The following is a 17,790-nucleotide window of genomic DNA, read 5'->3' as shown; positions in this document are numbered from 1 at the left end:
GTGACCATTTGCATTAATGCTTTAGTTTCTGATTCATCTGACTTCTAAAATGTACTTCTTAGTAATCGTCAGCAGAAGAATTTGATGTGTGTTTCATTTATTAATTTAGAGATTAAGTGGTTTGAAGTTAGCTGGTTTGTGTTTAGGGTGCTGTGTGTGTACTTTGTTGCAGTGACCTTACACATAAAAGCACTTTGGAGTTCCCTCGTATCTCCTTCTACACCTCTCACAACACTCATCTGTGCCCACGGGTGCTTTCACCGTTTTGAAGATGAGTGAACTCAAACTCAGATGTTAAGTGATTGCCTAGAGCCACACTGTTGACACTGTCGTGCTTAAGGCCAGGTCTTTCTGTAACACCAGCTCTCTTTCCACTGGAGCACAGAATTGTGCAAATTTCCCTATAAACAATAGGCCTATGGTTGACATAATCACGTTGTTACTCAAAACTTCCATCAGACCTCTTGATGCCATCAGCATATGTCAGCTCTGTATGTAGGGTCTGCCGTGTGTGGCATGTGGCCATCTGATGGACCCGTGCTGGCTCGTGGGGGTCATCCCTGTCCTCAGCAGGTGCTCACCCTGACATATACATGGTTCCCAGGGATGAGGTGTTGTAAGTAACTGACCCCACATCTCCCCACCATCCTGCTCCAAAACTAGAGATGTCCTAGAAAACAAACAAAAAATAGTAAAGCAAAATCACTCATTTCAGAACTTTGAAATTTGGGATAGTCTTTCAGCCATCTATTTTAAGTACATTCCATGGAAAGTGTTTGCAGTCAGTTCAGTATTTGCCATGCTCCTTCTGTCTTCATTGCCAGACAAGACATCACTGGAGTAACCTCAGTCTCTGGATTCTGGCTATGCTCTTAAGAAAGTGACAGGAAATTTAATTTTCTATGTTCCTTAGATTTTTTTATAATAAATGTTAAGAATAGTGAGGACACTTTTGAAATACATATGTACTTTTTTTTAACACATAGTATGCCCACTTGGTTTTTTAGGATGATAATGATGTTTATATTCTGACCAAAGTGTCAGACATTTTACACTCAATCTTCAGTAGCTACAAGGAAAAAGTGTTGCCATGGTTTGAACAGCTGCTTCCGTTAATTGTCAACCTAATTGTGAGTATTACCTCTTTTTGACAATTATTTTAAATAGTTGACCTGAACATCTATTACAGCATTTGAAAATTTAACACTTTCAGGTTAAAATGGATCCTAGAAATCATAGAGTTTTCACCGTACCTCTTTAATTTACTGAGTTGATTGCATTGCCTTGGATATTTTCTCAGTGTATGCTTGGAAGTTTACTAATTGGGTTTTCTGTAATCCTATTAATTTATAATACAGTCTAAAAATATACAACTGACTTTTTATTATTTTAGATTATCTATACCCTGCTAAATTAATAAATGGAAACAAAATAGTTACAGGTTATTGTTTTAAAGTAGATGCTAGAAAGTTCAGTTTTGATCTTTATTATGTACCACCAGCAATCATAGGTTCTGGATGATAGCATTACATATTCAATTTTTTAAAATGTATTATAAATTAAAAGCAGTCATCGGGTATTTATCCCCTTTTGGCTTTCAATTTTGTGTTTTGTGATACTTAGCAGTGCAGTATGTCTTTAAAAATGATTCAGGCACGTGACACCCTGTTGAATCAGTACTGGATTCCGGCACGTGACACCCTGTTGAGTCAGCACTGTGAAGTTTTGTGGCTTTTGCTATTACTGCGCTTTTTAAATAGAGCATTGCTGTTATCTTTGCTGTAAAGTGAAGGTGCCTACATGCCTGCTGCTGTCACTCCTCCTCATCCTTGGTAATTTCAGGTGGTGGGACATCTGTAGAGTAGGTTGAGGGTTATTATTCACAAGAACTGATTGCTGTGGTGTTTGTTTTTCATTACCTGTATCAGGAATATCCCTGTGAGATGACAGCCAGTAGTAAATATTTGTTTCTTTACAGTCTTCACTCCAGTATCCAAAGCTTAAAAGAGTATCTCTTTTGTAGTGTCCACATAGACCGTGGCCAGACAGACAGTGGGGACTGTGCATCTTTGATGATGTCATAGAACACTGTAGTCCAGCCTCATTTAAATATGCAGAATATTTCTTAAGGCCAATGCTCCAATACGTATGTGACAGCAGCCCAGAAGTCAGGCAAGCAGCTGCGTATGGCCTGGGAGTCATGGCACAGTATGGTGGCGATAACTACCGTCCTTTCTGCACAGGTACTTCTGTTTATCTGGTTATGCGCATTTCGCCCCAGACATCCCTGTTAGCCCTACCTTGCTTTCTGCCCCCACCCTGAAAGTAGTATACACTGCTTCCTTCTTGTATCCTTTTGCAAACACCTTATTACAGCACGTAGACATTTACCATCCTCACTCGTGTAGAGATGGGAATGAAGTCTGAGTGGGACCAGCGCCTCTTTGCCCCGGTCCCAGGGTACAGTTCATCTGGAGCTTGGAGGATGTGCTTTTAAGGCATGCCTGGGTCCCTGTGAGTTCAGCACAGGAATAGAGCTGGGCAGCTTTTAAAAGCTGTAGTACGTGGAGGTGATCAGGAGTGCAAGTCTGGAGGCTGCTAACCTCTTAGGGCCTATAAATTAACGTAGTGCGGCTGGTCCTAAGCACACCGGGCAATCTCCCTCTCCCCCGTCATGGTTCTGAAGTCATGAAAACAAAATGCTCCTTACACTTGGACATTTTCTCACTGTAATTTGTAGCTGGACCAAAAATAACACATATTTTTGATCATTTGCATGAAAATGAGCCTTGAACTGACTTCTTTCCAAATGCTTATTTTAGAAGCACTTCCACTGCTGGTAAGAGTTATTCAGTCTGCTGATGCCAAGACCAAAGAAAACATCAATGCTACTGAGAACTGCATCTCAGCGGTGGGGAAAATGATGAAGTTCAAGCCTGACTGTGTGAACGTTGAAGAAGTCCTCCCACACTGGCTATCTTGGCTTCCACTGCATGAGGATAAAGAAGAAGCCGTTCAGACTTTCAATTATCTTTGCGACCTGATTGAGAGGTAGGCAGCGGGACAGGTCGACCTCATTTCCTTCCCCTTCACGTAACTTGGCACTTCCTGTGCACGCCTTTCAGGCGTTCAGGTTCTAATAATGCTGTCTTTGTAAATCAAGTTAAGAAACCTTATCACAGTTAGGAGTGCCTTATAATCACATCTAATTTTGAGTTACTTGTGGGATTCAGTTCAACAGATGAGGCATTATAGAATAAGATGTTCAAAGAAGGTTCTGTTCTGTCTCCCACCCCACTCATTCGTTCTTTTATCCATTCAGTCATTAGCTTTACTGAGGCATCATTGGCATATCATTTATTAATAGAATGAGATGAAAGAACATGGGTTAGTACTGTTATTTGACCCTCTGAAATACTAGTGTTTCTCTTTGAATTAAAAAATCAGTGGTCTAAGGGAATTATACCAGATGGGCACTCAGGGTCTGGCCTTTGACCTCTGGCGTTGTTAGTGTCATTTTGTGTCTATGAGTATTGCTAAGAATTAGAACAACCAGGAGGTTACAAACGCTATCACATCAAAGTTGTGTCCATTGGTGGTCTGGGCTCTGTCACTATTAACTGCTGCTTTTAATTCATAAATAAATCCAGGGGCTACAACCACTCATTTCATGAAGTTTGTAGAAATGGGCCAGTGGCTGTATTCCTTCACGCCTAAGTTCTCATTGGTCATACAAATACTGGAAGTCTTTGACTGAGGACATCGTTAAGGAATGCTTCAGAGCCATTGTGGAGATGCGTTAACCTGCTCTTGCATGTGAAGTGACCCGTTCTCCATCATGCTATTAATCTTCTCCCTTAGAAATGACTGCTCTGGAATTTTCCTGATGAAAAAGATGAAACTAGTCAGATTCACTGTTAGGTTTCTTTCCGTTAAACTTGACTGGAACTTATTTCCCAGTTTACTTTTGAAATGCCCGTACATCTTTTTGAACTTCAGATTTATTTTAGAAACCATTCTGTAGTACCTAAATAAAATTTATATTAAGGAACTATTCTTATATGTATGGTTTACATGGGAAGAAACTGCAAAGCTAATCAGGTTTCCTCCTACTGGATTTAAAAGGCAGTTGATTTTAGTGCGTAACCATTGTATAAGTGAAAGTGAAGTCGCTTAGTCGTGTCCGACTCTTTGCGACCTCATGGACTGTAGCCTACCAGGCTCCTCCGTCCATGGGATTTTCCAGGCAAGAGTACTGGAGTGGGTTGCCATTAAGGAAGGACCTAATAACAGAATTTGGTACTGGGGGAAGGGTATGGGAAAGTATATGAGTGCTTGAGTGATTTTCTGTTACAATTCTCATTTATAATGGTTTTCTTCTCTTGTTTCAGTAATCACCCAATTGTTCTTGGCCCAAACAATACCAATCTGCCCAAAATATTCAGTATAATCGCAGAAGGAGAAATGCATGAGGCAATTAAACATGACGATCCTTGTGCCAAACGTCTGGCTAATGTAGTTCGCCAAGTACAGGTAAGCTGATTTGGTTAAATTGGGAAAGAAGAACTAAAATGGTTTTGGGGTTTTATTGTTTAGTTGTGTTTTTCTGTATTTTTTCTGTTAGAGGAAGAGAATAGAAATTCAACGAGCTAAGGAAATTTCACTTTTATATTATCTTGTTATCAAGCCTCAAATGGATTATTACCTATTAAAACTGGAACCTTTGTCTTAAATTTGAGATTAGCATATACTCATTATGTTGTTGTTTTTCTGTATATATGTGAAAACAGAAAGGCGAGATGTTAGTTGTAGTAACTGTCAGCTACCAACGTTTTATAATCGACTTTTCCTCCCTAAGTGGATGTGTGTAGATAACTTGAACAGGTCATCAAAAGTGTAGCTTTATCAATGTAAAAATGAGAAAGCTTACTGTAAGTGAAACAAACTTCATAGAAATGAAAAGATGTCTTGCTTCTACAATGATGTTCATCAAGCTAATCTACTGGAAAAAAAGTATATTGCCATTACAGTCTGCCTAATGATGGTTATGAGAGTACTGCCCAGTGACCGTTTCGCCAAATCTAAACATGTGACGTTGTTCTTTCCTAGACTTCTGGAGGACTGTGGGCTGAGTGCATAGCGCAGCTTAGTCCCGAGCAGCAGGCAGCCATACAAGAGCTCCTGAACTCTGCCTGAAGGGCCTTATACCACCACCAGAAAACTAACTCCAAATAAACGTTTACCCTTTTGTTTAGGTTTCTTTGTTTTGTTTTTGAGCAAAAGAGAACGGTAGAGTTGTGTGTAGGCCATTCTTCTGCAGCCACAGCAGCAGAACGAGAAGCCCTGGGTTTCAGGATGGTGTGTAAGTGGATTCTCCCCCCACTCCTGAGGAAGTCCCGTGAGCCCTGCAGTAACACTGAAGAGTATTTTTCTATTGGTGTAACCCACCCATGTGAAGGTGAAAGGGAAATAAAATTAATTTTCCTTACTAGATACAAGGAAACTTAAGACAAAACAGCTTTAATTAAGATCCGTTCCTCAGCATAGATGTGTGTTAAAACAAGTTGCTATACACCTAATGTTCATTCTGTTAATTGGAGTGTGAGTCTTTTTGTGGGGTAGAAAGAAGCCTTCTACCCAGCAAGCTCGTAGATCCAAACATTGAAGAAAAGCTGAAGACAAAAACAACAAGCATGAAAATGTTACTTTACGTCAGTTTCGATCCTTTTCCCCAAAAGGCTTATGCAGTGACTCAGTTTGGAAAGCTTTTTGGCTTCCAGCCCTTGAATGTGAAGTGTCGTTGGCATGTCTGGCAGTAGTCTCATTCACTCCTCAATAAACAACGTTGAAATACGAAAGAAGTTTGTGTAAAACTTCAGTACTGTCTGGCTTTGATTCATTTAATGTTTTTAATATAAGAGTAATATTTTTTAAACTGATAACGATGGCTCTGAATTTTGTTTCCCCCTGATATTTTCCTCATGCAATTTAAAGTTAAAAGCATCTAGTTTTTACCATCTTCCACTTTAATTTAAGCTAAGTTATGATACACCTACTCCATTCACAATTGATGTGCAAACTTCAGTCGTTTTAAAAGCTAGCATTGTTCTTGTTAGAAAAAAAGAATTTGGCTTAGTATTTTTATTGCAAATTGTAATTGCTATGGAGCCACACACAACTTTTAAACTTATAATTTTATGATAAGTATTATGGCTAAAATTATTTACTGATAAATTCAGTAAAATGTGTGAATGTTTTTTTCTTTATGTATTAACCTCATAGCAGTAAATGACTTGCTGTTGTTTCTTTAAGGAATTTTTCTAAGAGGTCTTACTAGATTTCTGTTGAAACTTGAGTGTTAACAATTTTATAGTTTGTACTGAATTTAACCGTGATACAAAAATGAATTTTATGCCTAGATCAGAAATTAAAATTAAAGGTTTTTTTCTTTAAATGATTTGCATTACTTTATTAAAAGTAAATCTGAAATGAAATAGAAAGTAGAATAAATTATATAAAGATGGTTTGGTTGGGAGCAAATACCCTTCACATGTATTTTGTTTCCAGCCCAGAGGCTCTGGTATCTGGCAGGACAAACACCATGTTGAATGACTTCTCAAGAAGATCATTGTTTTCGGTGGTACCTGTTTGGCTCTCTCAATATGGTGGGAGGGGATATTTGAAGCTCCCTAATAGCCTGTGTTCCTGTTGGAGTAAAATGTGGTAGGACAATCCATCAGTCCTTTCTTAAACAGAATGCTGTTTAGAAAGCTCGTTTGTGTACTGATGGCAATCAACTGGAGCAATTTAGATTTCCCTTTTTTTTTTAACTTATTACTATACTTAAAACATGTTTAAAATGTGGTGTGTGCTCACCTCAGTTGAGATGGAATATGGTCGGAAGATGGGTACGTTTTTTGGAGAGTTTAGTGTTTGTGGGGGGCTGTGCTGAGCACTTACTTAAATGTTTTTGGAAAAAGTCAGAAGACATACCCATCACAGGGGTCTAAGGTCCCTGAAAGAAGTAGGTGGGTGCAAATCAGTCAACTGCAGGTTGACTACATCCTTCTGCATAGAAATAGAATAAATAATCAGAGTTGAACCAAATTAATCAGAGAAGGTTGGTTTTAAAGACAGTGTGACATGATCCTGAAATCCAGGGCTTGTAACTAATTGTGACACACAACTCTTTGAAATTATCTGGGGAAACCTTTTTAACACCTCATTTTGTCTCTACAAGATGAAAATTCATGTTTTTTCCCTTTTGTACAAAGTTTAGTGGCCTTGCATGACAGCCAATAATGATATATTTATGAATCTGAGCTATTTCTAGAGGAAAAAAATGTGTGTGGCCCTTACATTTTCTGGGTCTTTTGTAACACACAGGGTTAAGCTACGTGCACAAGTGTCAGAAATTTTTAGCGTAACTCATTTGGAATATTTTCTTAATGCTGTAAATCTGAAGAAAAGCAAAATTGTCTTAAAGCTCATTTGATGTTTCCATAATGAGAGTCAACTTTAGCGTATCTCTGTAGCTGTCGTTTGACTAACAAAACCATCAGTAAATACATAAGGAAATAAACATCCATGATGCACCTGGTCTCCTGATAAGTAGGGGCAGTGCATACTTGCAGTGCCTTGAGCGTTGTATCCTCGTGATCTCATGTTGAATGACGGCCTGTTTGGAGTTAGAAGCAATTTGGAGGGCTAGAGAGCTAAGCTAAACGGTTCGCTTAGTAATTAGTGCAGCTTCGTTCTGCCTACAAGTATTGCATCAAACCATCTGGCTCTCAGCTTGCTCTGTAGAAATCACTTTGTTCCTCCTAACCCCCTGCCTCAAAGGAGTCACAGCCAAAATCTTCTTTCATTTCCTCAGCCCTGAAGGTATGAAGCTTTAGAAGGAAGTGAATTACCTGCAAGGAGTGGGATTGGATTTTTACTTCCAACACTTGAACTTCTGACCAGGTGGGGTGCTGGTGGGCAGTTAACTGTTAGAACCATCCTGGCCTGACTGACTCCACCCTCCCCCCCTGTTTTTTCCTCACACAATCTGTAATCCTAACAGCCATTTGCTGAACAATATTTGGTCATGTTTTTTCTGTGTATGTTGTGTGTTTGAGTGGATGAATACAAACTCTTTGAATATAAACTGTAGCTCAGTTACTCATTTCTAAGAAATCCCAAAGCAGTGTGATCTTAGTTTTTGTGTAAAACACCACAAAAATTGGTTTTTGTGTTTTTTTTTTTTAAATTCCAGTTAGAGTAGCAGAATATAGTTTTGAAATGTTTAGACAGTACTTAATGGGTGTGCCAGTAGACTACAGAAACAAGATGGGCCGTCATGCCTGACAGCTGATTAAAACCTTTGCTTGGGTTCCAGAATCTCAGGGTACATGGTACATGTGCCGAGCCTCCAGACAGGCTAACTTCAGTACGTTAGTTGCCTTCTCTTTAAAATGGGAATAACATAGTACCCACCTTATAGAAAATTGAATAGAGTTTAGAATTCAGGCTTGGTATTAGCTATCATTATTTAAGTTGTCAGATTTTCAAAATCAAGTGTTTTTTTGCAAATTCCTGGAAGAGCCTCAGCGTTGAGAGGAAGTTGTGAAAAGGATCAACATCTTTGCAGAGTCAGCAGAGTGGTACCAGGAGTGTATCTGGCCGATGGAAATGCGATTTTACTTGCTCAGTACCAAGTGGCTGGTGTTTGAAGATGTGTGCACGTGCTGCAGCCCCTGAAGCCACCCATTACCTCATCTGCACTGCGACCTCAAGAAGGGTTTGTCCTCGACTAGGGAACACTTCCAGCCTTGGATGGTTCTGTCCACCAGACCAGCTAACCAGGGACTCCTGCCCTCAGAGTCACTCCCCCCCCGGAGGAGGAGGTCTTCATGGTGGCCATGCAGAGGTGGGCAGCCTGACTCCACCCTCACCAGTCTGGACCCTTGGCAAGCTCTTCAGCCTTTCTGTGCCTCAGTGCTCACTTGGAAGCTGTCCATCAACAGTACCTCCATCTGGGCATTCCAGCGAACTGCACCAGACACTGAAAGTCTGGCCTATCCTGGCCACTGAAAAGCCTTCCCTGAGGAGGCGGTCTCTCCAGGCCGGCTGCTGCCACAGGCTGTGTCGCAGACAGCCCACGTGGGAGCATTTGCAGCCAGCGTGTAGCGTGTGCTGTCTTGGAGGGTGAAGGAACCAGCAGCAAAAAAGGCTGCATCTCTCCAAGCCCTCTCCCCACACCCACCTCTGGTTCCTGCTAGGGACTGTATTGCTGCTAAGTCATTATTGGGTTGGCAGTGAAGTTCAGTTCTGTTCACTCATGTCCGACTCTGTCACCCCTTGGACTGCAGCACACCAGGGCTCCCCATCCATCACCAACTTCCGGAGCTTACTCAAACTCCTGTCCACTGAGTCAGTGATGCCATCCAACCATCTCATCCTCTGTTATCCCCTTCTCCTCCAGCCTTCAATCTTTCCCAACATCAGAGTCTTCAAATGGGTCACTTCTTCGCATCAGGTGGCCACAGTCTTGGAGCTTCAGCATCAGTCCTTCCAATGAATATTCAGGACTGATTTCCTTTAGGATGGAATGATAGGATCTCCATGTAGTCCAAGGGACTCTCAAAAGTCTTCTCCAACACCACAGTTCAAAAGCATCAATTCTTCGGCACTCAGCTTTCTTTATAGTTCCACTCTCACATCCATACATGACTAGTGGAAAAACCATAGCCTTAACTAGCGGATGTTTGTTGGCAAAGTAATGTCCCTGCTTTTTAATATGCTATCTAGATTGGTCATAACTTTTCTTCCAAGGAGTAAGTGTCTCAATTTCATGGCTGCAGTCGCCATCTGCAGTGATTTTTGGACAGGACTGGTCAGTGAAGAGAATGATAAATTGTAGCCCTTTTAGAAACTTGGCCCCAACCCCTGGATGCACTTTGTTGTTCAGTTGCTCAGTCGTGTCTGACTCTTTGCGACCCCATGGACTGCAGCACTTCCCTGTCTATCATCTCCCGGAGTTTGCTCAAATTCATGTCCACTGAGTCGGTGATGCCATCCAACCATCTCTTCCTCTGTCGTCCCCTTCCGCCTTCAGTCTTTCCCAGCGTCAGGGTCTTTTCCAATGAGCTGCATTTACCCTCTTATTTTACCTCTTAGTGGGGCAAGCAGTCTTGTTTGTTTCTGGCCTAGCTGTCAGTGGCTGCTGCTTTCCACTCAGTTTCACACACTGCTGGATTTTCTCTAACCCCTCTTTCCCTTGGGGGCTTCCCTGGTGGCTCAGATGGTAAAGAATTTGCCCGCAATGTGGGAGGCTCAGGTTCAATCCCTGGGTTGGGAAGATCCCCTGGAGCTGCGGCTGCTAAGTCGCTTCAGTCGTGTCCGGCTGTGCGACCTCATGGACTGCAGCCCACCAGGCTCCTCTGTCCATGGGATTTTCCAGGCAAGGGTACTGGAGTGGGGTGCCATTGCCTTCTCCGATCCCTTGGAGAAGGAAATGCAAGCCCACTCCAGTATTCTTGCCTGGGGAATTCTAAGGACGGAGGAGCCTGACGGGCTGCAGTCCATGGGCTGGCAGTTGGACAGGACTGAGCGGCTGACACTTGCACTACTTTCACTTTCCTTTCCCCTTGGAGGAAAATTATAGTTTTAAATAGTCGTTGAAATGAAGTAGATCCCCCTTTGATCAGGAAATAGTGAAAGTTTATAGAGTTACAACCCTGTTGCATCTTCTTACTAAAAAATACACATTGAAAGTTCATTATTAAAAGGCCAGAAAAGATAGTTCTACTTTGGGAAAAATACAGCCCATCAATGTTGTCATATTTGTGAACTGGGTCTCATGGGGAACGATTACCACCACTATGAATGATCAATAAGCCATAAGGCAGATAAGCTCTGTCTCAAGACGAAAGTAAAAATACAAATAGCATCACCAATTCAGAGACTTTATAATGCCTTGAAATAACCATGTCTTAAAAGAGCAGTTAGTGAAGGTGCATAAGCGGAATGGAGGTTGCACTTGAGGACACCGACTCACTTTTTAGTGTCACAAAAGGGATTGCTCCTCCATCCAGAGTTAGAAACCTCACGGGCCCTGTCAGCAGAAGCAGAGTGAGGGGCATCTCCCTGGCCTCAGACCCACCATTCACCCTTCAGCAACTTGTTTCACCCACACAGCCTGCCCACCTCCAACAGAGCAGCCAGCTCCTGGAAGTCACTCCCGAAAGCCTGCAAACGGGTCGGCCAGCCAGGCCCGAGCCCATCCCGGCATCTGACTGGTCACCGTCCCTTTCAGTCCCAACTCTTCTCACCTGATAAGGAAGCCCTAGAGGCACAGGCTTCCTGCCTGAAAACCACTATTTCCACCTGAAGGTAAGAAGGTAAGAATAAAGCCGGCTCCTTGCTTTATTACACAGTATACAGAGAGCATTTGCACCCAGATAGCTCAAAGGTCAAGATGGGATGTTTGCAATGAACCAGGTTGAGGTAAGAAGCAAATACTCTCCCCATGAAAGTGAAAGAGCTCAGTAACACTTCCATACCAAAGTATTTGCTTCTTACCTGGACCTGGTTCATTGCAAACATCCCATCTTGACCTTTGAGCTATCTGGATGTTGTTTAGTCACTAAGTCTTGTCCACCTCTGGGAACCCCATGGACTGTAGTCCGCCAGGCTCCTCTATCCACAGGATTTCCCAGGCAAGAATACCGGAGTGGGTGGCCATGCCCTTCTGCAGGGGATCTTCCCAACCCAGGGATCAAACCCACATCTGCTGCTTGGCAGGCAGATTCTTTACCACTGAGCCACCAGGGAAGCCAGTAGATTATGTTATTTCCAAATAGTTTCTTCTGGGTGTTCCAAAGGCTTCCTCTGATTGATGTGTGGTAGAAGGTGGTGATGAAGATTGAATGAAATACCGTAACCACAGTGCAGCCTGCTCGGGGAACTCCAGTAGTGGCTGTTACTTGACAGCTGCATCCAGACCTGGGGGACCAGTCCCCAATCAGACAGACATTCCAGATACCAACGGAAGTTGAGAATTTATTAGCAATCTGAGCTTCCTGCTTCTGAACACTTTACTGGAAATATTGTGGAAAAAAACTGACATATTTTCTCAATTCAGGTGGTAGGAGCAAATGGATAAGTAAGGGATGCTCTCTGCCTTTAGTTCTTATACGTTAGAAAAATATGTGGGTATTTTGAGAAAGGGGCCCAAACTCTGGAGAGTCTTAATTTCCTTTTTTAATCACTTAAATTTCACAAAAAGGGCCACCTGCACCTGGTTCAAAATTTTAAGGTTTATAAAACATTATTCGCTGAAAAGTCTCTTACCACACTTTCTCCTCAGCTACCTCCGCCCAGCTCTACTCACAAGGAGAACTTGGTCCTTCCAGAACATTTTTGCTTGATGCAATTCATAACCATCTTCTGGAAGAAAATTAGCATCCCTGATGAAAATGCAGGTGTGTCTTTCTGTGGATATCAGTCTCAGGTTAAGAACTACTCTGAGAAACTGCCCACTCTCCTAGGTAACCTAGCCTGAGTTCTTGTAAAACATTTGGTTATCCTCTTTTTTTTTTTTTTCCCCATTAAGTCAACAGTGATTATCTACCCTATTTTTTCTTTTGGCCTCTAAATACCTCTGCTATGAAAGAAATTTTTGAAATTGGCCAACTTAAGGTCTGTGCCGTTGCAATAAGTGTATAATAAAGTTCCCACATAACTAAATTATCTGCAAATTATTTTTTAAAACATTCCCAGAAGGAAAGATTGTCTATTTTAATGTATCCTTCCAGGGTGATAAACATTCAAATGCATTTTTGGAATAAAAGTACCGTCATTTTGGTTAGGAATTAATTCTCAATATTGAACTTTGTTAAAGATGGAGGTTAAATGTCTCTTGTCCTTTCCAATAAATGAGGATATATAAAGTAGTATGTGCAGTGCTGGTTACCATCAAAATTTTAAAACTAGCTCATTATATTGATGAGCTCATTTCATCTTAAACTAAGTGACATCTGGCCAAAATCCTGTATACTAAATCAGCATAAAAAGTTCCACTCTCTTTAGGGAGCATATTTTCAAGAATGCATTTTCCTAAATTAATTGTCTCATCATTTATTTCATTTCATCTTTGTTAAATTTAATAACACTGTTCTGTTTTTAATGTGTGTATTTTGTGGTTGCATGCTATTTTAATAGCAAATGATATCAGTCTGTGTTTCATTCGTAGTAGTAATTTAAAATTTTCTTTTTAAAAGTCACTGAGTGGACTTTTTAAATTATAATGTAAACAGAGGCACAATTGCTTTGAGGTATGGCAAGTACATGGACAGTATTCATGAGTGAAGTTCAGGAAACACTTTTTCTTGCATGAGGTTTGCAACACAATTGTATAGGTCCAAGAAGTTTTGTTCTACTCGATTAGAAGAAATAGAGTGGTAATTATTCTGTCACTTTAGATGAATAAAAGCCAGCAAGAAGAATATGGCTCAGCCAGTGAGACACTTGGAGGTATGAATCAGAGGAAAACAGGAGAACTGCATAGGTTTGTCGGGGACAGGTTACTTTTCATTTTGAAATAATGCTCAGTTTATGAGAAAGTGTAAAACAACAACAACAACAAAAGACAAAAACTCCCAGGTATCTTTTATCCATATTTTAAAATACTGTGACATTTTCTCTCTGACTCCCCTGAGAGTGACAAAGACTCTCCTTGACCCAAGTTCTAATCAGACTCCTCTCAGCTGTTTCCTTCACCTTGCTGTTGTGGCTCAGTTGCTCAGTCTGCCTCTTTGTGGCCCCATGGACCGCAGCACACCAAGCTTCTCTGTGCTTCACCATCTCCTGGAGCTTACTCAAACTCATGTCCGTTCAGTCAGTGATGCCATCCAACCATCTCTTCCTCTGTCGTCCCCTTCTCCTGCCTTCAATCTTTCCCAGAATCAGGGTCTTTTCTAATGAGTCAGTCCTTCAAATCAGGTGGCCAAAATATTCAAGCTTCAGCATCAGTCCTTCCAATGAATATTCAGGACTGATTTCCTTTAGGATGGACTGGTTGGATCTCCTTGCAGTCCAAGGAACTCTCGAGTCTTTCCAGCACAACAGTTCAAAAGCATCAATTCTTTGATGCTCAGCTTTCTTTATGGTCCAACTCTCACATCCATACATAACTACTGGAAAAACCATAGCTTTGACTAGATGGACCTTTGTTGGCAAAGTAGTGTCTCTGCTTTTTAATATGCTGTCTAGTTTGGTCATAGGTTTTCTTCCAAGGAGCAAGCATCTTTTAACTTCATGGCTGCAGTCACCATCTGCAGTGATTTTGGAGCCCAAGAAAATAAAGTTTCTCACTTTTTCCATTGTTTTCCTGTCTATTTGCCATGAAATGATGGAACCAGATGCCATGATCGTAGTTTTTTGAATGTTGAGTTTTAAGCTAACTTTTTCACTCTCCTTTTTCGCCTTCATCAAGAGGCTTAGTTCCTCTTCACTTTCTGCCGTAAGGGTGGTATCATCTGCATATCTGAGATTATTGATATTTCTCCCAACAGTCTTGATTTCCAGCTTGTGCTTCATCCAGCCTGGCTTTTCCCATGATGCACTCTACATATAAGTTACACAAGCAGGGTGACAATATACAGCCTTGACATACTCCTTTCCCAATTTGGAACCAGTCCATTGTTCCATGTCCAGTTCTAACTGTTGCTTCTTGACGTGCATACAGATTTCTCAGGAAGCAAGTAAGGTGGTTCCTTCACCTAGGGCTTGACTTTTCAGACTGCCATGTTTGTCTCTGCATCGTCCAATCTTAACAAGAATCCTGCCAAGTCTGTTTAGCCACCCTCCAAACGGCCATGGACGGAGGAGCCTGGTAGGCTGCAGTCCATGGGGTCGCTAAGAGTCGGGCATGACTGAGCAACTTCACTTTCACTTTTCACTTTCATGCATTGGAGAAGGAAATGGCAACCCACCCCAGAGTTCTTGCCTGGAGAATCCCAGGGACAGAGGAGCCTAGTGGGCTGCCATCTATGGGGTTGCACAGAGTCGAACACGACTGAAACGACTTAGCAGCAGCAGCAGCAGCAAACAGCCATATACAGCATTTACCTTTCTCTCTGGTTTAGTTCACTAAGCATAATACTCTCTAGCTCCATCCACGTTGCTGCAAATGGCAGAATTCCATTCTCTCTTTTTTTTTTTTACAGCTGTACAATATTTCAATTTCTATGTGTGCCACATCTTTATTCATCCATCTGTTGCTATACACTTGGGTTGCTTCCATATCTTGTCTACTGTAAATAATGCTACTGTGAACACTGGGTACATCTGTCTTTTCAAATTAGTGGTTTCATTTTCGTTGGATGTAAATCCAGGAGTGGGATTGCTGGATCATATGGTAATTCTGTTTTTAATGTATTGAAGACCCTCCATACTGTTCTGCACAGTGGCTGCACTGATCGACATCCCCACCAACACGGTGCAAGGGTTTCCTGTTCTCCAACATTTAAGCATGGACTTCACAGTGAGACCAGGCTGGATTTGGAAGTCACTCAGTCCTGTCTGACTCTGCGACCCCATGGACTGCACAGTCCATGGAATTCTCCAGGCCAGAATGCTGGAGTGGGCAGCCTTTCCCTTCTCCAGGGGATCTTCCCAACCCAGGGATCAAACCCAGGTCTTCTGCATTGCAGGCGGATTCTTTACCAGCTGAGGCACAAGAGGAGCCCAAGAATACTGGAGTGGGTAGCCTATCCCTTCTCCAGCAGATTTTCCTGACCCAGGAATTGAACCAGGGTCTCCTGTATTGCAGGCGGATTCTTTACCAACTGAGCTATCAGGGAAGCCCCATTTGAATTGCAGGTATCCTCTTTATTAGTTGTGTGGTTTGGAAAATGCATTTGGCATCATAACCTCTCTACCTCAATTTGCTCATTGTGAAACAGGGAAATACCTGCTCTGCTGGGTCTCTGAGAATTCAGTAAGGTCAGGCGTGCAGACATTTTGGTGAAAGTTGGGTGCCCCCCATCCCTCTGACAGACACATTGTGCCTGTGGAACCTGAAGGGAACCTGTTCACAGCAGTTTGCAAATCACTTAAAACACCTTTTCAAAATTTGACCTTTTACAATGTCTAGTAAATTCTTTTATTGGCGAGCAAAATTGAGTTGATAGGTTGATGATGGACAGAAAAATAATCAAAATTGAATTTATTCTGACAGATATATACTGTGGGTATTGTTTAAGTTTTTATTTGTTTATTTATTTATCTTTTGGGTGTGCTGGATCTTCACTGCTGGGGCAAGCTTTTCTCTAGTTTCAGCGAGCAGGACACATGGGCTTAAAGGCGTGTGGGATCCTCCAGGACCAGGATCGAGCCTGTGTCTACTGCATTGGCAGGCAGATTCTTTACCACTGAGCCTCCAGGGGAGTCCCTGTGGATATCTTAAAGTCTAAAAACATTTGAAAAAATGGTTTTGCTGGGTACTCCTTGGTGATCCAGTGGTGAAGACTCTCTGTTTTCACAGCAGAGGGCGTAGATTCAGACCCTGGTTGGGGAATTATGATGTTGCAAGCTGCGTGGTTTGACCACCCCTCCAAAAGAACCTCTTTGGGTTTTGTTTTGTTTTGTTTTTTCTGTTTTTTTTTTTTGCTCTTTTACCTTAAAATATACACAAAATACATTTTAAAGATACATTATCCTTGAATTTTGCTCAGTGGAAAGTAAACAGTCACCCATGAAATAAATGTCTGGAAGATAAGATTACTGGTTTTGTTTGTTCATTTTTATTTGTTTGTTTTTGGCTGTGCTGGGTCTTAGTTGTGGTGCGGGCTTTTCTCTAGTTGCGGCGAGTGGGGGCTACCCTCAAGTTGCGGAGTGCGGGCTTATTGCGGGGGCTTCTCTTGTCATGGAGCACGGGCTGTAGGCGTGTGGGCTTCAGGAGTTGTGACTCGTGGGCTCTAGAGCTCAGGTTCAGTAGTTGTGGAGCACAGGCTCAGCTGCTCCGAAGCATGTGGGATTTTCCCGGACCAGGGATCGAACCCATGTCCCCTGCACTGGCAGGCGGACTCTTCACCCCTGAGCTACCAGGGACACCCCAAGATGACTGCTTTTAAATAACTGATGCTCTCAGTAGTCTGCCCCGTGAGCAACATGTGTATGGTTTTTATATTCTACTTGGGATAGGATTGGGGGTGATTTAAGATTTGTCTCCCTGGAGAAAAAAATGTGAGAACCTTGAGGGGGCAGCAGAGGAGCATCACTGCTTTAAAGAGTTAGCGAACAATGACTTTTTGTGTTTCATCCTTTTGGAGAAAAAAAATGCTGAGCTGTATGGAAGCTGATTCTGAAGAATATACCGCTTATATTAGAGACACTGCAACACTGAGGCTTTCTCTTAGGTCAGGTGGATAATGTGGCTGTCATCTTCTTCACAGGCCAGGGTTACATTTTTATCCTTCTGTGGTCAGTTTTCAGAGCATAAATGGGCAAGAAATGCTGATTATCGTGAATTAGAGCCCTTGGGGCAGAAAAGATAGCAAATGATTCTCAAGTGGAAAGATTCTCTCCTGGCTTAATTACTAGTGTGTTTCTATTATCATTTCTGACCCTCCTTCATTGTTGAGACAAATAATTCAATTAACAACATAAACTTGGTAAGGCTTAAGTCTTGAGCTATTATTCTGAAAATTTTCCACAGTGGAGGACTTAAAACTTTCTGTACTTTCAGTGTCTGATATATGCCAACCAGTTATTTGATCTTCAATAAATATATCATGGAGAATT

At 41.8% G+C, this 17,790-nt stretch overlaps 1 protein-coding gene across 1 annotated transcript in view; it reads left to right on the top strand.

The window, feature by feature from the left end:
• Positions 1–5,878, top strand: part of IPO5 (importin 5) — a 39,283-nt gene extending 33,405 nt beyond the window's left edge. Inside the window, exons 22-26 of the mRNA XM_043477675.1 lie at positions 1,008–1,130; positions 2,024–2,243; positions 2,823–3,051; positions 4,392–4,533; positions 5,110–5,878. Coding sequence (XP_043333610.1) covers positions 1,008–1,130; positions 2,024–2,243; positions 2,823–3,051; positions 4,392–4,533; positions 5,110–5,196 — 801 coding nt within the window. The 3' untranslated portion in view covers positions 5,197–5,878. The remainder of the gene's footprint in view (positions 1–1,007; positions 1,131–2,023; positions 2,244–2,822; positions 3,052–4,391; positions 4,534–5,109) is intronic.
• Positions 5,879–17,790: the final 11,912 nt, after the last annotated feature.

Source organism: Cervus canadensis, chromosome 9 (assembly GCF_019320065.1).
Source record: "Cervus canadensis isolate Bull #8, Minnesota chromosome 9, ASM1932006v1, whole genome shotgun sequence".
NCBI classification, from domain to species: Eukaryota; Metazoa; Chordata; class Mammalia; order Artiodactyla; family Cervidae; genus Cervus; species Cervus canadensis.
This window is presented reverse-complemented; position numbering and strand designations above follow the sequence as displayed.